General features: G+C 36.1%; 1 protein-coding gene across 1 annotated transcript in view; it reads right to left on the bottom strand.

The window, feature by feature from the left end:
- satb1b (SATB homeobox 1b) overlaps window positions 1–17,754 on the bottom strand; it is a 47,759-nt gene that overhangs the window by 8,883 nt on the left and 21,122 nt on the right. Inside the window, exons 6-9 of the mRNA XM_016281564.1 lie at window positions 17,084–17,535; window positions 13,361–13,573; window positions 8,301–8,372; window positions 7,331–7,486 (exon numbers count right to left, since the gene is read on the bottom strand). Of these exons, the coding sequence (XP_016137050.1) occupies window positions 7,331–7,486; window positions 8,301–8,372; window positions 13,361–13,573; window positions 17,084–17,535 (893 nt within the window). The remainder of the gene's footprint in view (window positions 1–7,330; window positions 7,487–8,300; window positions 8,373–13,360; window positions 13,574–17,083; window positions 17,536–17,754) is intronic.

The raw sequence follows: 17,754 nt of genomic DNA, 5'->3' as shown, positions 1-17,754 counted from the left end.
ATGTTCTTCAAGCCAAATTTATGCTCACATTTCTCACAAAAAAAAATGCAGATGTGGTCAAGCAAACACTCCTACTGCCTTCATCCTCGGGCTACAAGCATATTTAAGATGGGAATGCATCGAAAACACTAACAAACCTCCGAACTCAAGGGGGCGATAGAGAGCGTTTCCTTTAAGCAATAAACAGCGGAGATTGTCCTCAAACTGTTGCCATGACCGTATTTGACCAAAACTAACTGTAGAAGAAGAGTAGCGTAAACTTACTGAAGTAAGAATTTATTCAGAGCATTCAGCACGTTCATATTTCTCACCATGTATGTGATGCTAAAGAGCGACGTGTTCGGTCTTGTCTTGTTTGATTGCAACATGCAAATGTATAGCGCCGTTTTTATGAAAAATTCCCCTTGGGGATCAATAATGCCTGTCTGTTTGTCTATCCATCTATCTAGAGATCTGTAACCAGAGACAAAAGGGTTGTTACAGTATGTGCAGAAAACCTGCTTAACAGCATGTATGGCGCCATTAATATGTTCCTTGTGAGCTTTCTAGAAGTTATAATACACTTTGACCCCAAAATGTATTTGGATGCCGAGAGAAAACAGATGGAGAACAAGCCGGAGAACCAGAAGATGGTCAACGAACGAGTTAAACGACAAGGAAAAAGGTTCGTTTGGAGGCGAGCGCTGTGATAAATCATACGCGGAATTAATTTCCCAGACATCTGGGTCTCTGGTTCACGAATATTGTGTCTTTAATAATACAGGGGAACTGCAGCTGTTTCCAAGGCAACCTAATAACCAGGCAGCCAGATAAATAAATAAATCAATTAATAAACAGTCATGGCCCTATTTCCACTCTCACAGGCCCGCCGCTCCCATCTGCCTCGCACACGCCCCTGGGAAGCAGTGAATTCATAACTGTAAACAAACAACTCTTCAAAATGAAGCACGATAATGAAAAATATATTCTCTGTAAAATGATAGGGTCCATCAGAACAGGAAGAGGGAGGACCGAACTTCCATATACAGTAGGAGCGTAATTTGATTTGCATTCGGCTTTGGGTTCTTGTGCCTTAATGAAAGCAAATGCAAAAGTGCAGCGGCAGACGATGAGTCTAGACCTGCCCTGGAAATATAGGTCAAATAAATGTGATTTAGGCCACACCTGCTCCTCAAATGCCCCGCCCACAGGAACAGCTCAAACACAGCTGATGGAATGAACAGCCAATAGACTGCAGTTTACATCACAGCCTACAGAGGCAGGTGTTATCAGGGGGAGGGAAGGTTTCAGTCTCAGTTTTATTAGACGACAATCTGCACGACACCCCTGAGTGCAAGGTGATGTCATCAATATTGTTGGTCTGTTTTCCTGGAAGAGAAAAACTGAAGCGGTTTTTCGGACTGCAGGTTAGTTGATGACAGAAACAATACAAATTAAATAACCACTTGTTTTACACTATATTTAACTGAAAATTCAATAAAAAAAAAATCTGGAAACAGAAAATGTTAATAAATGAATCAGGCCAAGTGGCCATGGTTATTAGCCAGTGTGGATCAAGATCTTTGGGCCGATTGATAGGCCAGGTCGATATATATTGGCTTAATATTAGTGTAAATGTTTGTATGAATGTAGCTTCCTATATGTGTGTGTGTGTATGTATATATATATATATATATATATATATATATATATATGCCTATACACACACACACACACACCTCAACTTTTTATGCAAAATACAATTAAATGGTGGAGAATTTTTATTTTCCTGCAAAAATTACATAAATGCTTATTTAAATTCAATAAATTAATCGTTAATGCTAACTGACCAAAATTGCATCATTTTTGTAGTGGTCAAGTATATTTGATAGCCGGTATCAATACAGTATCTACAGTATATAATGCTGATATTTTATAAATATTTAATTCGAAACTGGGAAATAGAAGAAAATTAATACAGATAAATAAAACATTTTAAAATTGCTAGAAAAAAAATGCATAAACAATTACCTAAAAACTTTCAATAATATTTGAAAAAAAAAAAGGAAAAAAAAAAGGAATTGTTATAATTCGAATGAATAATAAATGCTGGGTTTATTATGTTGGCAAGGCTGTGAAACAATTGGGCCATACCAAAACTGTTAAATCAACCAACGAAACAGCCTCAAAATAACTCATTATCTGCAAATAGATGATATATCGGTCGACCATCAGTTGAAATTACAAATGCAATTGTGTACTGATATACACCGTCTATCCTGCACATTTTTTATATATCTCTCTCTCAGTCACTTATGCCGACCCACTGTTCCCCCCTAGAGAGCAGCGAGCCAGGCGCTCAGCGACAGATGGCACAGCCTCCTCTACCCCCCTTCATACACACACCGGCCTATCGCCTGCTCCCCTGTACTGCGGCAGATCACTGACATTCTGTCTCATTAGAGCCCTGCTAATTACCACAGCCTCTTCCAGGAGTGAGCGAGAGACATAGACAGAGAGAGAGAGAGAGACAGCGTGACAGGTCACTCTAAGGGAATGGCTCTGGGTTCTAAAGGGCTTGTCATCTGACAACAGGGGTCGTGATTGTATTCACCATCAGAGGGAGTCAGCACAACTCCCATAATGCCCTTCTTCTCTCTATTCTACCAGCCCCAGCAGAGCTCTGCGAATGCCACTTCAGCACGGTCATGTCTGTATTAGTGGTGTTTGCTCAGTCATACGTCACTTTCACTATTGCTCATATTCAAAATTAGGGACTTTAACAAACCTCTAAATCTACTCAACATGAAATCAAAACTGATCCTATTTACGTAATATTACATGTTCCTAGTCTTATTGTGAATGATTCATCAGTGCATCATGTTATTCCAAATTATTTTTTAAATATCTGTGTATATATACACACACGCATATATACATACACACACACATATATAAACTTAAATTCCAAAACTATAAATGTTTTCCATTTCATCATTTTTCTTTTTTTTTTTACTTCTCCCTCCATATCCCTGGCTCTATTCTGAAATGATCACAATTAAATATATGATTAAATTTTTTATAATTATTATATCTAATTATTTTAATATATTTTTGGAAATTATTATTAGTTTTATTCAGCAATGACACAAATTGATAAAAAGTGACAGTACAGTCACTTATGTTAGTTATATATATATATACATATACATATATATACACATATATATACACATATACACACACACACACACACACACACAAACAGATGTATATGAAACATGTATATAAACATGCACATATGTTTCTTGATCTGCAAATCAGCATATTAGAATGATTTCTGAAGGATCATGTGACACTGAAGACTGGAGTAATGATGCTGAAAATTCAGCTTTACATCACAGGAATAGATTACATTCTAGAAAACATTTTAATAGAAAACATCTTTTGAATTGTAATAATCTTTCACAATATTACTGTTTTTACTGTATTTTTGGGCAAATAAATGCAGCCTTCTTTCAAAAAAAATTTTTTTTATATATATTGTACCGCATCTTAACTCATCAAAAATGCATTCGAAAAAATTGGTTGCGAACAGCACTTCATGTTGACCTTAAACTTAGGTTCATGAATTGTGCCATATGAATGATGCTTCAAATAAAAACCACAATTGGACAGGCGAAAATATCCTGCACCGAAGGAGGGAAGGGAAGAAATTCACTACTACAACCTCAACAGCTTTCGTTTCACCTACAAAACATCACAATTTTCGCAAACTCTGCAATAGACATCATGAGAGTGTACAAATAAACAATTTATAGGTTTCTTTTTCAGTTTACAAGCTGCAAAAATAGTGTTTTATCTGTGGTGCAGGAGAAGAAATTAATTGAAATGCTACTCGGAATATGAAAGTGCCACCAAATAGATAAAGCCTGGCACTCACGTCCTGTATGGATGTGTGCCCAGAGAGGGGGACGGCATGGCTCCGATCCAGTGCCCATCCCCCAATAAACAGCACACATACCACTTTACACCACAGCCGTACATGCGGCCACATGAGTAAGCAGGTACACACGCTCACACACACATGCGATGGCTCTCTTTAACCCCCTCAAACTACTGTTTACAGCTTTGAAAGCCCAGGGGATGAGCGCTGCGCCTCCCCCTCAACACCTCCCATCTCCATGGCTCTCGTCGAGGGCAGAGCTGGGCCGAGTCTGGAGCCCCGTGGCTGCGGAAGCCAAACCCACGGCCTGTGCCAGATCTCTAGCGTGTGCTGCGGCCAATGCTGCTGCAGTCTACCTCCGCTACGGACAAGGATTCCTGCACTGATGGACGCGCCAATTAATCTGTCACACGGAAGATAACCATATGGCAAAACACCTCCCACCACACGCCATCCAAGACCCTGAGGTCCTTCAGCCAGGCAGGGGGTGAGAGGGACAGACACAAACATGCACAGTTTGTGGCTACACTTTACAATAAGGGTTCATTTGCTAACATTTGTTAACTATATTTAAACTAATTATGAAAAACAATTTGAAAGCATTTATTAATCTTAAAATCAAAAGCTGTATGTTAATATTATTTAACTGATCTAAGCTAACATGAGGGCCCTATAAAATCTAAAGGCTGGCTTTATTTTTTTTCCCCCTGAAGTCAGTTTCTTTTTATTTATTTTTTCCGCTCTTCTTTTTATTTTTTTGACTTTTAAAATGTAAATCAAATGCAATAATGATCAACCAAATGAAATTATGAAATGCGTGAAAAACAATTTGAAAGCATTTATTAATCTTAAAATCAAAAGCTGTATGTTAATATTATTTAACTGATCTAAGCTAACATGAGGGCCCTATAAAATCTAAAGGCTGGCTTTATTTTTTTTCCCCCTGAAGTCAGTTTCTTTTTATTTTTTTTTCCGCTCTTCTTTTTCTTTTTTTGACTTTTAAAATGTAAATCAAATGCAATAATGATCAACCAAATGAAATTATGAAATGCATTTTATTTTTCCTCAAAATCAGTTTTCGGTTTCAATTTCTCTGAATTCGGTGTTTTAAGATTTTTTTTGTATTATTAAAACTGTGGTAATCATATGAGTGCATAAAATGAACTATTTAACTGATATTTTTAAAATGTAAATCAAATGAAATTATGAAATGCGTTTTATTTTTCCCCAAATTCTGTTTTCAGTTTTAATTTTTTTCTGAATTCTGTTTTATGATTTAATACAAATTTATAACCAAAGGAGTGGTGATCATTTGAATGCGTAAAACTTTAACAATTTAATTGGTCTTTTAAAATATAAGTCAATGAAGTTATAATCAATAAATAAAAATTATCGGTTTAATCCCCTCGCCCCCAATTCTGTTTTTCCATTTTAATTTTTCTGAATTCTGTGTTTTATGGTTTCATACAAATGCATTCATGAAAAACAGTGGCAATCATACAAATACATACAACTTTAACAATTGAATTGATCTTTTAAAATGCAATCAAATGAAATTATGATTAAAATATGGACAAAAAAATTGGGATATTGTTTTAATAACTGTATTGAAATACATTCTACTGTACAATATATTTCCGTCATAATTTCTTCAAATTAAGCCAAACTTTAGCATTTTAGCAGGTTGTAGTAAAGGCTTTTGAGTTTTAGTTAATGCATTAACACTAACTAATGGGAACTTATTGTGAATTGTTACCAAGTTTGACATCCTACTTGGTTCAGAAATCATAAATTGGACTCGAGTCAGAATGCATTTCATAATTTTATTTCATTTATTTACTTTGCTATTTTACATTCTAAAAAGATAACAGTTCTAAGAATATAATTTGTATGTAGTTTTGGCCTGTAATAACTATATAAAAATAATGTATTATTACTACTACACAAAAATAATTTATTATTTCATACACTATCATTCTAAAGTTTGGGGTCAGTGCAACTTTTTAAAAGAAATTAATACTTTTATTCCGCAAGGACGCATTAAATTGATCAAAAGCGACAGTAAAGACAGTAAAGATAATGCTACAAAAGTTTTCTATTTCAAATAAATGCTGTTCTTTTGAACTTTCTATTCATCAAAGAATTATGAAAGAAAAATGTATCACCGTTTCCACAAAAATATTTAAGCAGCACAACTGTTTTCATCATTGATGATAAGAAATTTAGCTTTGGCCTGTTGCCTCAAATGACGAAATGAGAATTTTCAGCCAAGACTGATCACTATTCTTCATTAAAAGCACTCAAAATGCCACCAAACTGACCGATCACAATGAAAACGTACAGTAATTATGGCTGATACCAATTGGCTTCCCTCTATGATTCTTCAATCGTCACGCCTCAATTGGAAAAGAGCTTCCCCACCGCTAATTACGACATCGTAGAGCCCGTTTTGTAAATACGATTGCTCTGCATCTGCACCAGCACCGCCAGGCGCTCGGCACCGGCCGGACATTCAGCTGGCGGGCCCCGTGGGCCCCGCAGAGGGGGCTGGGAACGGGAAGGAGGGGGTACCAGCTGCCCGGGGAGCACACATTACGAGATGGAGCCGGAGATAAGTGCTCTCCCAGGCCCCTTTTTCAGCTGCGTAATTAGCACAGTTCTTATCTGCTGCTCAATTCACATTCACACCAGCCATGAATGGAGCACACAGGCTCAGGCAGAGAGGGGGCTCTTTTCTCTCAAACCGTCAGTTTAGACGAGAATCTTACGTGAATAAATGCCCTGGTTTGTCTTTTCTCTCCTCCACCCTTCTCGGCTTTGAACTCCCTTCGACAAAAACAGTGGTTTGTGCATCAAACTGTAATTTGGTGAAACAAAAGTATCTGGCACCGTAATCAGTGCAATCAGCAAAAACCTGCTGATATTTCTAGATAATTTAGGGCTTTCGTTCACGTTTCCCCCCCATCAGATGTAATTGTGAAAATCTTTAAGTGTGCACATAGATGTGTGAAACCTTTAATAATGGGGCTCGCCTTGCGTTTCTTTAATTAGTTTTAATAGGCTAAAACAGACGGTAATGTTTCTCACAGAGGCCTGTATTCAGCAGAAGGCTGTTCGTTTTGTAAGATAACAGTGTGATCGTTGCACAGCTGAATTATATAAACACATTTGTTTTATGTTGCAACACTGGCTGCTGTCCGCAAGCCCACAATAAAGCAGCGCAAGTCATTATGGCGCTGCGCTACCTGCGAGGCTTAACAAAGCACTCCTTTTACGCTTTTATCTCGCTATCTGAGCTTTCTGTCGGCTATACACAAAAATGTTTGACAATGTTATGTCAACCGGACGAGCGGTTCAAGCATGATAGGCTGGTGAAAGTCGAAGTTGGAGCGGAGCGGGCCGTACCTGGCTCTTCGAGGCGGCGACCTTGGCGAACATGGCCTGGGACACTTTGGCCCTCTTCATCTCCTGCTGGATCTCGTCGTAGATGGAGGAGTTGATGTTTAACACACAGTTCTCAGATTTCCCGTTCCACTCCGAGGTCAGAGGGCTGGGCTTCACCTGAGCAGAGGACAAATCATGCAACAAGTTAGGTAGATGGATAGACTTTTACCTTTTTAATGCACTTTCAAACAAGAAGGTTAACAATAATAATTATATATATATATATATATATATATACACACATATACACACACACACACGCATCATTTCATACACAATTGTTCAAAAGCTTAGGATCAGTAAGATTTTTTATTTATTTATTAAATAATTGTTGTTGTTTTTTTCAGCAAGGATGCATTAAAATTATCAAAAGTGACAGTAAAGACATTTATTTAGTTAAAAAAGCTAATAATACATGTTTAATAATAAATGATAATTATAACAAATGATTTTTGAGCAGCAAATAAGCATATTAGAATGATTTCTGAAGGATCATGTGACACTGAAGTCTGGAGTAATGATGCTGAAAACTCAGCTTTGCATCACAGGAATAAATTAAATCTGAAAATATATTAAAATAGAAAACAGTAATTTTTCATATTTATTTTTATCAAATAAAATGCAGCCTTGGTGAGCAGAAGAGACTTCTTTCAAAAACTTTTGAACAACATATATATGAAATAATAAAACCACAACAATTGTTAATAATAATTATTATTTTTAATATCTAAAAATATGTTACATAATAATAATTATTATTATACATTACCATTTATTTAATTATTATTTTAGCAACCTATGTTGACCCATATTAAGTAATATGAACCATATTATGTAACCTATGTAATAATATACATGTACATAGGTTTATAATCAAGGACAAAATCTTGCATCACTTTTTGCATAAACAGTGTACCATATGTGCACTCACAGGAGAGATGCCCACTGGAATTCTGGGATTCCAGTCTTCTGGTCTCACACTGTTACACTCCTCTCTTCTGGGCTGTGAACACACACACACACAAACAAATATTTAAAACAATAGGTTCAAATAACACTTAATTGGACTGATCAGAATACTCTAGTAACACATGATCAGATTTCTATCACACAGCAGTGATTTCTGCAGCAAAACGACTTGCAAACATGGCTATAACTTTTTTTTTAACATGAAGGGTCTACAAACTGCCACAGCAGAACCGCTGAAGAGGCTGTCAGCGCAGCGGCACCTACAGCAGTCATTTACATGTGAAGCATCAGTGTCTAGGCCGACTTATTTTGTGACCATATCTGATTATAAAGGGATGAGCGTTCACAAACTTGCACACTGTCTGACGATCCATTAACGTATGTGGGAAACATACCTTCACATCCGTTTTTATGACCGCCATAAAAGCCTTGCAGTGCTGCAAGACGTGCCACCCTGCTGATTTACAGCAGAAACTATCCTGCGAACATCTCACTCATATCTGTCAGCATCAAGCTGCCATGCATCAGAAGACTTCCCTCTACCTGGACCTGCTTTATCAAACATTTTATGCAAAAGAGCCAATGATGGACAAAATGTTATCTGACTGAAGGCATGTTCAAACACAGTCAACAAAGTTAACCTAAACATGCATATAAAAGGCATCAAGTTCAAAAAGTATTTTTAATAATAATATATTTAGATAAAAAATGTAAAATTATATATTATATTTTATCTAATATTTATAATATATAATTTATTAAATGCTGAAAAGTACTAATAAAATTATTATATTAAATTAAAATAAAATTAAGAATGTTAAAATAAATAAAATACTGAAAAGTACTAATAAAATAACATTAATTATATTAAATTGAAAAATTAAAATAAAATGTACAATGTTAAAATAAATAAAATACTGAAAAACACTAACAAAATAATAACATTATATCATAATAAAATAAATAAAAATACAATTTAGAATGTTTAAATAACCCAATATTTGTGCGTGCTAAACATTTTTATGCTTATTAGATGCTTATGCTTTTTGCTGCCTATGTAGAACGTTCCAAATCTGAGGCTCCATTTCAGTTAGGATGCTGCCTATGCACCAAGGAAGCACTAGGTTTTGGAACACAGCCATTATGTGTGTCAAGCAGTGCATCGATATGCTCTTCGATTCAAAAGGTCACCAATTTGAACAAATATCATCAGATAATGGAGACTTTTGCCCAGCGTTGTACGAGACTGACGAATTAGGCGCAGTTGCTGAATAATCAGGTTACAGAACCATCTGATAATGGAATCTGAACAGGAAAGCAGCATCTGGTTTGCACACACACACTAGGACATGATGCACGCAAGCGCACACACAAATCAAACAAATATTTAAAACAATAGGTTCAAATAACACTTAATTGGACTGATCAGAATACTCTAGTAACACATGATCAGATTTCTATCACACAGCAGTGATTTCTGCAGCAAAACGACTTGCAAACATGGCTATAACTTTTTTTTTAACATGAAGGGTCTACAAACTGCCACAGCAGAACCGCTGAAGAGGCTGTCAGCGCAGCGGCACCTACAGCAGTCATTTACATGTGAAGCATCAGTGTCTAGGCCGACTTATTTTGTGACCATATCTGATTATAAAGGGATGAGCGTTCACAAACTTGCACACTGTCTGACGATCCATTAACGTATGTGGGAAACATACCTTCACATCCGTTTTTATGACCGCCATAAAAGCCTTGCAGTGCTGCAAGACGTGCCACCCTGCTGATTTACAGCAGAAACTATCCTGCGAACATCTCACTCATATCTGTCAGCATCAAGCTGCCATGCATCAGAAGACTTCCCTCTACCTGGACCTGCTTTATCAAACATTTTATGCAAAAGAGCCAATGATGGACAAAATGTTATCTGACTGAAGGCATGTTCAAACACAGTCAACAAAGTTAACCTAAACATGCATATAAAAGGCATCAAGTTCAAAAAGTATTTTTAATAATAATATATTTAGATAAAAAATGTAAAATTATATATTATATTTTATCTAATATTTATAATATATAATTTATTAAATGCTGAAAAGTACTAATAAAATTATTATATTAAATTAAAATAAAATTAAGAATGTTAAAATAAATAAAATACTGAAAAACACTAACAAAATAATAACATTATATCATAATAAAATAAATAAAAATACAATTTAGAATGTTTAAATAACCCAATATTTGTGCGTGCTAAACATTTTTATGCTTATTAGATGCTTATGCTTTTTGCTGCCTATGTAGAACGTTCCAAATCTGAGGCTCCATTTCAGTTAGGATGCTGCCTATGCACCAAGGAAGCACTAGGTTTTGGAACACAGCCATTATGTGTGTCAAGCAGTGCATCGATATGCTCTTCGATTCAAAAGGTCACCAATTTGAACAAATATCATCAGATAATGGAGACTTTTGCCCAGCGTTGTACGAGACTGACGAATTAGGCGCAGTTGCTGAATAATCAGGTTACAGAAGCATCTGATAATGGAATCTGAACAGGAAAGCAGCATCTGGTTTGCACACACACACTAGGACATGATGCACGCAAGCGCACACACAAATGCTTGCACACTTGAGTGAACACTGATGACATTTCGGTCTTTACACATTCTGTGTGTGAGGGAGTTTTTCTCCTGTATAAAAGAGCCTCCTCAGTCCATCACACACAGGAAGGCTTTGTGTCCGATCCACTAAGACACACTCAACTGCGTTTGAAGGAGACTCTGCATACCTTTCAGGCCCTGCTTGAAGAGTTCGGAGATCTAGAATGGCTGCGAGTGAAAAACACTTCCTGATATCTTTCCTGCATTAAACGTTTCCAAAAGTACAGATGCATTGATGTACTGACACTTTTGCATTGGTAATCGCCAATAACAGTACAGAATTTAACAAATAGAGGTGGTGCATTTAATATTTGAATAAAAGCGTCTGCTAAATGCATAACATTTACAATGCATAAATGTAATGTTTCCAGCTGTTAACACCACTATTAATAAATCAAACACAGGACAAATCAAACTTGTATTACAAGTTTTCTGAAATGTTACTTTTAAATATGCAAAAGAGGCATTATATAATTAGATATGCATCCATTTGCATACAACTCCAGAACAGAAATCTGTACACTGGATAAAGCCATATCACACTGGATAAAGTTTTAATTTGTTGACATTACAGGTGACATTAAAGATTTATACAAAGGGGATTTTGGATATTTCAGTTTATCACTTCATAAATCAGAAAATATTGCCAATAGCCAGGAAAAAAAAAACATTTTCACCATAGGCATAAAATGTTATGCGTGTACATTTTATGCCTAGAAACATAAATAAGAATGCAATTGTAAAGTTTGTTAGATAGATTAAGTGCTACTGAAGTGGACATTTCTGGCTCAGTTTGAGAAAACAGCCATGTATTGCAATTAAAATGCATAGCCGCAAATAGATTAAATGTATAAACATTTTTGATGTTTTATTTTCACTAGGCAAAAAGTCATCACATTACATAAGCAAAATAGACTAAAATCTCAAAATTGACAAGTGCCTGAAAAAAAAAAAAAAAAAAAAGGTTTTGCCAGTATAGTGTCTTGCTTTAAGGCATTGGGAAATGCTTTGTTTAGTCTGTATTATTGCATCTGTACTTAACTGCATGTCAGTCAAGATTTGTAAATACAGAGTTCTAGTTGTGGGCTTGTAATGGTGTGCTTGTGGTTGTGTTAGTATAAACTGTCATGTGTGAGCTCCTGACCAACACATTACTATAATACACTGTCATTTAAAGCCGCAGTGCATCATTTCTGGACACACCAAACAGAACTGCAAAAATAATGGCCTTTACCAAACAGGTTTTCCCCATCTTCTATTGCTAGTACAATCTTACACTCTGTTCATGCGAGTAAAGCTGCTGTGGAATTTTTTTTATGTTAAAATAAAGTCATTTTTCCAGCAGTTGGCGGGGGTCCTCAGGAATTTACGCTTTACATTCCAGTCTGCGCAAAGCAAATACTCTGACGATGACTGATGAAAAACACCTTAGCTAATCACTCATTATGTGAGTGAGTGAGAGCGTGCTAAATATTTGTTCTGAAACGGAGTCTGAGTGTTCAATTCCACCTGCATTTACATAAGTGAGAATACAGAATCTATTTAAATTCAACATGACCCCATTTACTATATTAATGCATGTCTGTGGTCTTACTGTGAATGAATGATCAGTGCATGTTATTCCAAAAAACAAACAAAAAAAGATTTTTGCTTTGCAAAATATTAACAAAATATAAATAAGACAGAGAACCTATTTAAGTCTGTTAGATTTATGCATAAAACATTTGCCAACAGAGTAAGGAAAATTAACCTAATTCCAGATATATTCACAGTGTCTTTGAGAAGTAAAATGTATCCAAATAAATTCATCTTGTTTCAGATTTTGAATTATGATTATATTTTCTGTTTTGAGTTAATGTTGTAGTAATTTTATGTTAGTGATACTAATATTTATAGTGATACTAATAGTAACACTAATATTTGTATTAGTGTTTATAAAAATATAACCAAGACAGAGAATTTATTTAAATCTGTTAGGCTTAAAATATAAACATTTGCCAACAGAGTAAGAAAAACGAATCTAACTCGAGAAACATTGTTTTTTGTTTTTATAAAATATAAATAAACAAAACACATAACCTATTTAAATCTGTTAGATTTATGCATAATACAAGAAAAAAAATGTTTTGCCAAAAAAGCAAGAAAAATTTACCTAATTCAAGATATATTCTTTCTGTCTTTGGTAAATAAAATGATCTCGTTTTAAGGATGCATAGATATTTTAACTGGAAAACAAGACAAAAATACAATAAATAAATACTGTTTTTGCCATGCACCAAAGGTTACAACCCTACAGCACACCTTTTACTCTACAAAAGAGAACTGATCTTTTAGTGCCCATTGGAGTGCGATTTGAGCATGTTACCTGTACAGGGCGTGGGGGAGGGGTGCTGATGAGGGGCGCAGGGCCCATAGCAGAGGCCGCAGTCAAGCTGCGCTCCCTCTCGTCCTGGTAGATGCGGTCGCGCTCCGCTTCCGGTAACTGCAGGAAGTTCTGCATCGCTCGCAGGTTGACCAGGAGCGACTGAGACGCTGTCTTGGGGTCTTCCTCTTTTCTAAGAATCTCAGACAGAAGACCCTGGGAGAGACACAGAAATAAACGCATCGTCCTCTTAGCAAAGAGCAACAATTAAAACTTTCTCTCCACTCCATACGCGACAAAGCAATTGACCCGTCAATAAGCTCCGCCCACCTTATTTACAGCTGTCCCATAGGAATAAATTGGATATCTCTGTTAAAAGTGCTTTTCATTAAAGTAATTTAATGCAGCGCTAAAAATGTAATGGATATTATGACATCACAAAGCCTTTCTTTACAAATAAGTTAAATTATACAGTAATGCGATTAAAACTACAAAGACATCAGAATCAGAAATGCTTCTTAAAGTCAAAAGGAAAATCCGATTACAAGTGGACAGGATTGTTCCTAATGTTTCTACAACACATTCATCATGTTTTATAATCATTTTTGTTTACTACTATCCAAATACACAGGATGTTAATACAATTTAAATTATTTTAGAGAAATTAATACTCAGCAAGGATGCATTAAATTTATCAAAACACGACGATAAAGACTTTAATAAAGTATTTTTTTTTTATAAGTTACAACAATGCATCACTGTTTCCACAAAAACATGAAGCAGCATAATTGTTTTCAACATCAATAATAAGAAATGTCTGAGCAGCATATTAGAATGAAATCTGAAGGATCATGTGACACTGAAGATGATGCTGAAAATTCAGCTTTGATCACAGGAATAAATTACATTTTAAAATATATTCAAATATTTCAAAATTTTAGTGTATCTTTGATCAAATAAATCCGGCCTTTGTTACTGAACCCAAACTTTTTTTTTTGTTTTGTTTTACTTTAATAGAAATGTATGTTAGAAAAGAGCAAAAGATAGCCTGCAAATCTGGTAGAAGCCAAAGGCTGCTACGCTAGGATTGGTCAGTAACACTTTTGATCAAATACTATCAAACACCACCAAGGTTAATGCACTTTGCATAATAAAACCTAAAATTGGGCCACCAAGCCCACATAAACATTTTGACTCTGATACGCCACGACATGCCACCACAAGCAGCCATGATTCACATGTGGGGAAGGATGTACAATAAATATTTAAGGGCTCTGTGGAAACCAAAAAACAATGCATGTTGCAAATTCTTCCCAGAGCAACTAAAGGCCAATTTGTGCAAACACACCGGTCATGACGCGGCCTCCGATTCCTACAGATTCCTATCCCATCACTCTAACACAACATCAAAGTCACTTCCTGCCAAATGGGGGTTTTATGCAGAACATCACGAGACATTATCTTCCCACTGTCTCCAGCAACAGTCGCTCATGCGTGCTGCGGTGACAGTCCGTGGCCGAGCCAGCACCCACCCCCCACCGGTGGCACATGGCCAGGTATGTCTCTCTTTGTCTCACCTGATGATGGCAGACAGTTGTCAAGTACTAATACTAATAACAACTAGTGAAAAATCCCCACAATGCTGAGTTTGTCTGACAACTTTCCCAGCATTTGTTAGGGTGTTTGAGTGCTTTCATGAATTGATACAGGGACAAAGTATTGTGATATTTTACTTCACAATATGGTACAGATCTTATCACCATCAAGACTAAGTTTTCACCAGAGTAATTTTAGTATCACTGATATAATATTATAATTTGTGAAAATTGAGATGTAGATTTTTTTTGTACATTTTCTGTTTTCACTTTAAATTTTAATTAAATTTTTAGAGATTGTTTTATGTTTTTGGCAATTTTTTAATTAGTTTCTCTTTTTTTATATATATATATATATATATGTCTGTATAGCATTTATTACATTTTAGTTTTTAGCTTTAGTCTTGGTTATTTTTGTATTTTAACTTAAAGGGGTCATGAACTGAGAAATCAAAATTCCCTTGACATATAAGAGGTCATTGTACTATAGAAACATCCTGTAAGTTTCAGAACTCAAAACTTTCTCGTTAGTCTAAAAATCAGCTTATATTGAAGCCAATCTGCCAAAACGACAGGTTGTGGAATGTGCCACTTTATGATGTAATAGTCTGGCTAAGCCCCGCCTCTGCAAGAGAAGATCAACGCCTGCTTCTACATCACTGCCTGTTTAGCCCCGCCCACCGATTCTACGCCACTGTCCGTTTAGTCCCACCCACCGATTCTACATCACTGCCTGTTTAGCCCCGCCCACTGATTCATGCATGCAGTGTAAATAACGAGAGAGGCAAACGCAGGTCTCTACTGAAATCAAACGATAAAGGTGCTCAGAAGACAACAACCGCTGTACAGTGCCAAGTTGTGGAAGAACAGAGTCTTTGCATCGCCTTCCTTCTGATCCCAACATTAGGAAAGAGAAATCACAATATGGCAAGGGCATAACATTTCCGTCACACGCTTGAGGTATTCGGCCAATCAGGTATTCGCTTTTCAGACCGATGAGCTTTGTAAAAATCGACGCGTTTTAGAAAGGTGGGGCATAGAGGAGAAACAATAATGTACAGTATGTGGAAAATTATGTGTTTTTTGAACCTTAAACCACATAAACACATTTCATTACATCAAATACACAAAATAATGTTATTTTTAGCAGCATCATATGACCCCTTTAATAACATTATAAATAGAACTCAGAGAACAGTACAAAATAATAAAAAAAGGCAGTTCATGACCCCTTTAAACCAAATGAAAATGAGAAATGCTGCCTTGGCAACTAGCTGAAATAAAATACATTTGTATACTTATTTATAGCTTTTTTTTTCCAAGTAATTAACTTTTTTTAGGGTTTTAGTTTTAGGTAACAATATTAACCCTGATTTGTGCAATAATATTTTGAGGAAAATGTACAGTGACACTCAATTAATTTGACAAATCCAAACTCAAACGGAAAATAATTGTACAAAAGGCTGAAGCGCAATGCAGATAAAAAAAATAAAAAATAAAAATAATTCTATTTTGAAGTAAATCGATTAAAATTGATGAAAATTGATGAAATCGATTAAAATTGATGAAAATTTAATCGATTAAAATCGATTAAAATTGATGAAAATTCCTCTATTGTTGCCATATTCCAATAAAAAAAAATAAAAAAAAGACAGAAAAAACAAATATTGCCATGTAACCAACTAGACTGGAATATTTTTTTAATCATTATTTTCCAGTATTGAAAACATTTATCTGCCGTTTTGGTTGGATTTCTTCTACTCTGCTAGTTGCAGTGCATTAGCGGAGTGTCCAAAAGATGATATCTTCGATCATCATCATGACGCTTTGCATAAGAGACTTCTTTCAATAACATAAAAAACGGTTCATGATTTTTTGTTTGACTATTTTTAACTAAAATAAATAAACAAAAAATTACTAAACAAAAAGAATCAAATTATTATGTAGACCGCGTGCTAGGTTTTTGTAGTCGATGTGAGAAGACAAATCTGTCTAACTAGGATTAGACAGACAACTTTGCTAAAAATGTATCATTTTGTGATAATCTTGCCCCATGTAATGTGTTTATATTTTATCTCAAAAGGCACTTTTATTCCAAATATATCATATATTATAATCCAAATATATGTACCTGCGTCCTGTTGAAGGCCACACGGGCAAATACAGCCTGGGAGATTCCTGCCCTCTTCAGCTCGTCTCTGACCCACTGGTAGATCTCCAGTGAGACCTCGGAGTTGGTGGACAGTTGTGCGTCCAGCGGTTTGTTGAGCGCGCGGCTGACGGGCGGGTGGTTGAGGTACTGCTGGCTCAGGGACTGCTGGGCCAGGAGACGGTTGACGGCGTACTGCTGGTTGAGGATCTGAGCCATGACGATCTGCTGATTCACCAGCTGGGGGCTGATGGGGGTGGACACCAGGCCGGGGTGCAGGCCGGGGAGCTGGGCGCGGCTGGGGGCCTGACTGCTGTGGGACAGGGGCACCGGGGATGGGGACTGCTCGGCCGTGCTGCCCGGGATGGGCTGCTGACTGAAGCTGAGGTGGTTGGTTCCGGGTGGAGAAAGATCAGACAGACTGTCCATCTCAGCTAAAAGTGGACACAAAAAAAATAAATAAATAAATCAACCAAGCTGATATTGTTACTCTAAACCAGTGTTTGATTATCAATAATAATTTAAAAATGTTTGACATACATATACATACACACAGTGGGTACGGAAAGTATTCAGACCCCCTTAAATTTTTCACTCTTTGTTATATTGCAGCCATTTGCTAAAATAATTTAAGTTAATTTTTTTTCCTCATT

Source organism: Sinocyclocheilus grahami, unplaced genomic scaffold (genome assembly GCF_001515645.1).
Source record: "Sinocyclocheilus grahami isolate Dianchi unplaced genomic scaffold, SAMN03320097.WGS_v1.1 scaffold150.1, whole genome shotgun sequence".
Lineage (NCBI taxonomy): Eukaryota > Metazoa > Chordata > Actinopteri > Cypriniformes > Cyprinidae > Sinocyclocheilus > Sinocyclocheilus grahami.
Note: the sequence above shows the minus strand (reverse complement) of the source record. Positions and strands in the feature narration are given on the sequence as shown.